This window comes from Merops nubicus, unplaced genomic scaffold (assembly GCF_000691845.1).
Source record: "Merops nubicus isolate BGI_N331 unplaced genomic scaffold, ASM69184v1 scaffold46781, whole genome shotgun sequence".
In the NCBI taxonomy this organism is placed as follows: Eukaryota; Metazoa; Chordata; class Aves; order Coraciiformes; family Meropidae; genus Merops; species Merops nubicus.
This window is the reverse complement of record NW_008589893.1, coordinates 83,625-90,128: the sequence shown is the minus strand read 5'-3', so window position 1 is coordinate 90,128 and position 6,504 is coordinate 83,625. Positions and strand designations below refer to the sequence as shown.

The 6,504-nt window shown below is 42.5% G+C and overlaps 1 protein-coding gene across 1 annotated transcript in view; it reads right to left on the bottom strand.

Annotated features, from left to right (window-relative positions):
- Nucleotides 1-3,175, bottom strand: part of ZDHHC8 (zinc finger, DHHC-type containing 8) — a 22,258-nt gene extending 19,083 nt beyond the window's left edge. Inside the window, exon 1 of the mRNA XM_008949717.1 lies at nt 2,992-3,175. Within this exon, the coding sequence (XP_008947965.1) occupies nt 2,992-3,175 (184 nt within the window). The remainder of the gene's footprint in view (nt 1-2,991) is intronic.
- Between the last annotated feature and the right edge of the window lie 3,329 nt (nt 3,176-6,504).

Sequence of the window (6,504 nt, the reverse complement as noted above, 5' to 3'; positions counted from 1 at the left end):
TTTCCTCCCTTCACTTAGATGAGCTTGGGATCTGGCTTAGCTACAGTATTTACCTTGTGAGAGTATTCTCTGGATTAATGTTTGTTCATGGAAGCAGAGTGCTGTACTGGCACCATTCTCCATAATTTTCCCTCACAACTAGTCAGTGGGACTCATAGTGAGAGCTAGGCTCTAAATCCCTTATGTGCTTCTATAAATACAATCTGTAGCTTCTTCAATATTACTATAAACTAGCCTGTGCTGTATAATACATGTGAGCATAGGAAAACAAGACACTAGAACAGTCAAACCATTTAAAGCTCTTGTAAAAAAATGACTGTAGACAAAAAGTCTGTACATTGTATATACCTGCATGTACATAAACACCTAAGTCTTGCAGAACTGACACACACTTGAAGAGTTTGTATAAAATAGATTCACATTTAAAATACTGGAAGCCACTTTGTAGTTGGTATCTATAACTGGCCAGCAACAAACACTGACAGACTCAACCCAGACTGTAAATCAGATTTGTCAGGGTAGCCTAAATTTCCGTGACTTAATACTTCCTTTTGTTCTTATTCACTTTGATGTATTATTGATAACTCACACAGAGCCAATCCTGATTCATACCAGAAACATTCAGAGAGATAAAAAATTTAAAAAAATATTCAGAAATGCATCTGGGAGTTTGATTCAGGCCCTCTTTAACAACTCAGGAGTGAGTTGGGTTTACTCTCCCCCACAGCCCAAGTTCTATCTGCTGGAGAACCTGTAAGCTCGTGCAGTATAGCTGGAAATGTGCTATTTCCAGGTTCTGGTGACCTGAGCAGAAGTGTACATTGGCAGAGGAAGGCATCTTACTTCATAGATTCTTATACTGTGATCCACTGACACAGGGCAGCCAAGTCTTGTGTTTTTATAACATGTCTTGTGATTTTTGGTGGCTTCCTTGCAGGAATCATGTGATTTCATTAGGATCTCAGCTTTTGGTTTGGTTATTTGTTGTTTTGGTTTTGAAATATATATATATAAATGTCAGAAATGTGCTAAGAAGCTTGAAACCAAGAAGACTAAACCTAATTTCAATAACAGAAAGCAAATAGATGTATTGTACATTCTTTGGAAATCACTCCTACAATTTTGGAGCTCCTTGGGCTGGCAGCTCTGTGGGTGGTGTGGGTGGTGATAGCTTTTTTCGCATGCACACTTGTGAACTGTAATAACATCTGCTCCCAGCACTGGTATTTATAGTCTTTTCCATCTTTTCTTTTCCTAATCAGTTTGGTTCCTTCACACATCTAAACTCCTACTCCATCACCTTCTTCCAGGATGATTTCCATTCCTTTTCTTCTCCTTTCCCCAGTCCCCTTGCTCCCAGCCTCCCACCAAGCACACGCACAACATAAATGTATAAGGCCAATGCCAGAACTGAGCAGGAGACAGAACAATGGTGAGCTGTAGGAACTCCTCCTCTTCCTCTTTTGCTCCTAACACCCTTGTGTTAAGGGAGATGGGAAGGGAGGGAAGGTGATGAGAATATTTCAGAGTTTCTCTTTGACCTCCCTGTGTATTTCTCCTTTAAATGCAAAGTCCATATTAAAGAACGTGTTTGCAAAAGGAAGTTAGAGAAGTGCAAATGAAGGTATGAATTTATAATACACTCAGTACTGATCACTCACGGGGCACAGTGAGCACCTGGCTGCAGGCTCTGGTCCAAGGGGACTACATTTCACAAAGATACTAGATTCCCAGACATTTTCAAAACTGAACAACTTTAATCCAGCTCTCCTCCTACTGAAGGCATAGAGCACAGATGTTTTCAATAATCTCTCACCCATAGCATGTAAAACCACTGCCATCTTTGCTGAGATGGAGGAACTAAAAAGTCCAGGAAACCTGATAGAAGCTCTAAGTGCTTAAGCTCTTCTGAAAACATCACTAGCACCTATTTGTATCTTTAGAGACCTAAACACTGCATCACTTAATCTTGCACAAATGACTGATTCTTGCCTTTGCCTTAGTTTGCCTTTACAGGTATTTATTTCCTTAACTGCAGTTCTGCAACATTTAATCAAGGGTTAAAACCTTCAGCCATAAAGGAGTGGCAGACAGATGCTCATCATCAGACTCCACTCCGGGAGAAACTTGGCACCTTCTATTCAGGCAAGCCAGCAGGACAGGTTCTTGTGAGGTAACAATTTAAAATAGATATTGAATTCAGTGAATAGAGGTGAGAAAGCACAGCTCACAGAGAGCACAGATTCATTGGTTTTGCAAGGCTGCTTAGAGCAGTCTCTGCTGCAAACTACAAGTGAATAATTATTGGAGGATGGATAAAATGAGGTGATAATTCTCTCATTAGGATGTGTTAACAGAGATAGCTTCACTGTGGTTCCCATTACAAGAGCTGAGCGATCTTTATCCTACTTAATCAGCTGTGAATCAGTACTAATTTAAGCATGCACATCTTTCTAAATCTATTAATTTTCAGACACTCTAAGGCAAGCCTTCATCACTATATTTTTTAGCTTTCAATGCTTTTTCATTTGTTTTAAGGCTTTTTGGAAGGTCTGCCTTCATGAAGCTGTTTCAGAAAGTTTAGTGCCTCCCCTCCACCATGCTCTGCTATCTATTGTGAAGACAGTGACTTAAATCCAGTGTGCCAGCATGACACAGAGGATGACAATGGCAATCACATCAGTCAGGAGAGCTAGTCAAGGAGAACCATTCTATGCAACTCTATGGCCCCGACTGCCAGCCTGAGCAAGTGCAAGGACAACTGACACCTCCTAGCTCAGAAGAGAGATGGAGCCTACCTAGCAGCGCACTACCATCCCACCTCTACTGCCAGCCTAGTACAATAAATAAATACATAGTCTACAAGAAAGAATATCAGAAAAAAGGAGATTAGTCAGCAAACAATGTATTTGGATACCTGACATCCCCTTTGACTTGGGTTCCTCTCCCCCCCCATTGCCCCACCCTGCCAACACTCCCATTCTCTGTTACCTCGTGGGAAAACTCCAGGGTCCATGAAAGTTGCCATGCTGAAGTTTGCCAGTACAAACAAGAACACGAGCCCATTGTACACTGGGATGGCTGGGGAGATGGCTTTTGTCAACCAGGGGCACCTGAGGAGAAGTAAAGTTACAGGTAAGGGCTCTTTGAGCTGTAACATGTCATTTCTTCCCATTCACCACCATCATGTAGGGAATTAGTCTCATCCCCTCCCCACCAGCCCTGCAGCAAGGCTGAATTTGCAGTTTAATGACAGCAACTTCCACAGAGCCAGTTTCAGTGATCTGAAGTCCACTGCAGACACCCTCTGTAAAGCTGCTTTTTTCCATAGCACAGAAAGCACCAATTGTTCACATGGCTCACAGGGCTTTGCAACCCTGTGGCCTTATTTGCAACCTGGCATTTTGCTTCTCTTTGTAAAAGCTCCATCCCATTGTTGCATTTCTGTTTACCTTCTATACAGCCTTGTTGCAGCTGGTGTTACCTTCAGCTTTCACTGGTGTAAGGATTCTTAAGCCACAGATCTCCACAGCAGTTACAAAGAGAAGCACACTCACTTCTTGCTATGCTTTGCTGAGTGGTTTTCAACTCCAAAGAACACTGCGAATTAACAGTACAAACCGCTCCTTCGGGGAAGTTTAGTCAGACCGAGCGTGGGCTCTGCAGGTGTCAGCAGAATGTAAGAATGCAATGTTGAAAAGAAAGTGGATGGCACCTGCCCTGTGAACATTTGTCAGGCACACCAGAAAGGCTGGCTACCCACCCAGCAAGCCTAACAGAGAGCAACTGAAGATAAAGGGTAAAGGAGAAAAAGTAGGAGACTTTGGAAAGAGAATGGAGAAATGCTTGCTAGTTAGAGGAAAACTGTTCTAGCTGCAAAGAACACTTCCCATCAGCACAGAAGGGCAGGACCAAGGCAGAAAACAGCCTGTCTTACAGGCAACTTTACCCAATAAAAAGCAGTGTTTATTCACTCAGCCATTTACAGCCTCTCTAAAGCTTACCCCTAAACACTAGACCAAATCTACTTCTCTGTCCTGCATAAAGGTTTGGTGTTATAGAGCTACTGAGGGAAAAAATCTGATCAATCTCACTAATCTTGCAAACAGAAAGAAAGAAAAACGTGGGACAAAGAATCTCTGAAAAAAGTGAGACCCCTGACTTAGTGGCTCCTTAGATTTCCACCTGCCTTGACAGCAAAGGACTCCTCCAAAGCTGCTGAGCTGACAGCCTCCAGCAGCAGCACCTTGCTGCCATTAGCTACATCATGCACCAGCCCAGATACTCTGGCTTGTACTTTGCCTGAATTACATCTTTGGTTCAATCTGGTTGTTTGCCAGGCTGAAGCCTGTGGAGAGAAAGAAAAAAACAACAACAAACAACCGGTCTTCTCCCAGATCTAATTTGCAGTGGTTTTGCTATTGATAGGATGTTTTGAACAGCTGAGAAGGGTGTTACTGAACTTGAGGGGACACTGTTAAACACACCCCGTGCCCAGCATTAGAAAGGCACCACGTTTTCTCCTCCCATTTCTTTGTGAGCAGGCAGGAAGAGATTTTTGTGCCCCCCTCCTCTTCACAGCCAAGCTTTTAACATTGCACTGCTGCAAACTGCTTTTAAAAGGACCTTTCCTTGCGTGTGCTAAAAGATAGACAAATCCTACCCAGGGTGAGTGAACTGTAAAGCTGAGAGCAAGATATGTCTATGGCCAGGACCAAACCTCCAGCCTCACTATGGGAGAAGGAAAAAAATAATTCTTCTCACTTGGGTAAGAATACTTTGCTATATCCCACAGAAGCTGAGCAGAAGGAATGAGGTTTCTCCTGGGACTGGTCTTAGCAGGGAAAGACGCAGGCAATTAACAGCTATTAAGAGAATAGGAAAGGGATGAGAGTTCAGTGGAGGAGAGTTGAATTTCTGTGTTTCTCATGCATTTGAGATCTCACGCAGGTGGTCATGGAGCTTGGGTAAAGAAGCAGGTCATGTAGAAGAGAAAGCTGATGGAGATGACCCAGCTGAGACAGACCCAGCTGAAGAGAGCTTGACCCCATGATGCACCCTAAGGCCCTTACATTTCCCAGGAGGTGGAATTTCAATGTGTAGCAAGGTCATACTGACTTGCTGCCATGCTCAGTTTTCTTCGTAGCAGCTGCTGATGACTGAAAACCAAGGCAAGGCAGAAGTTTCTCACTTGCCACGAAATGTGCTGCAGTGACCTTGCCAAGCAAGCTGCAGGCCTGTCACTAACAACAGCTTCTGCCAGATCCTTTGCAGGAATGCAAAAGAAATCCTAAAATAAGCAGTTATAGAATGGGTTCTACCCAGGGAAGGGTTCTTCCCTCTGAATTATAGTAAAATTAGGTTTAGTAATGGGCATGACTGACTTCATTTCTTCCCACAAAGAAACTGCCTACACAGAGAAAGATTATGAAGTTACCCATTGCTTGTCACGCATAGAGGAGAGACTTCCTTGGCAGGAAAGTCAAGCAAGTTGGCAAATCAAGGGACAGGAAACCCTTTCTTACAGATAACTGGTTACTCAGAATGAGATTATAATGAGAGAGACTGTCTCAGATGATTAATGTAAGCATTTCTTAACATTCTCATTTGTGATTTACTTTGTCATGTTCCCAACAAATACATCAAAATACTAGGAAAAACTTTAGCCATAAGCTAAATTGAACAGCTCATTTAATGGGTAAATAGTGTGTCTGAAAATACTTCACGGAAATTGAAATAGAGGATAGAGTGAGTCACTGTACATATTAGCCAGAAGGTCTGTTCACAAACCTTACACTTTTTCTTCCCAGACTCTTTATGCAGCATCACAGTTTACATAAAATTAGATGGGACAAAAAAGACCTCATTTGTAAACTAGAATGAACAATAAAACCAGATGTGGAGATCAAGTCCTGGCTTGTAATTTTAAAAAGGTCTGAAAAAGAAAATCAAATTGCTACTAGGATTCCCCCAAAATGATGCACGCTCCCTGTCCCTCTCCCCTCATGCACACATGATTATAGGCAAAGTAACAGGAATTCTAATCCAAGTCTGGCAGGTTGTTTTATCACTAATCCATCATGCAGAAGTCTGGCTTCTGACCCTCTGCGCTCTCTGCCTAGAGAAGGAAGCTGCAGAAATGTCTGAGCAGGACCTGTAGTGAGTTTCTTTTTACTTTGTGCATATCCTCTCTCCAGGAGATCAGCTTCCAGTAGCAACAACGCTGATCTATGGAACAAACCCAGCTGAACTTATCAGTTGCTTTTTTTTTCTATCAGAAATGGTTATGAATCTAGACAAACAGTACATGGATCCAAAGCTTTCTTTGGCTGGTGAACCCCAAACTTCAAGAGGCTACAGTCTTGTGTCTTCAAATTTTCTCACAGTGGAATTATACAACATGAAGGGTCCCACAAATTTTATAGGGCCATGTTAATTAAGTAGAGCCAAGAGCAGTGTATCATCCCCTAATGGAGCACCACCACCAGATTCTTCTGAGAAAAA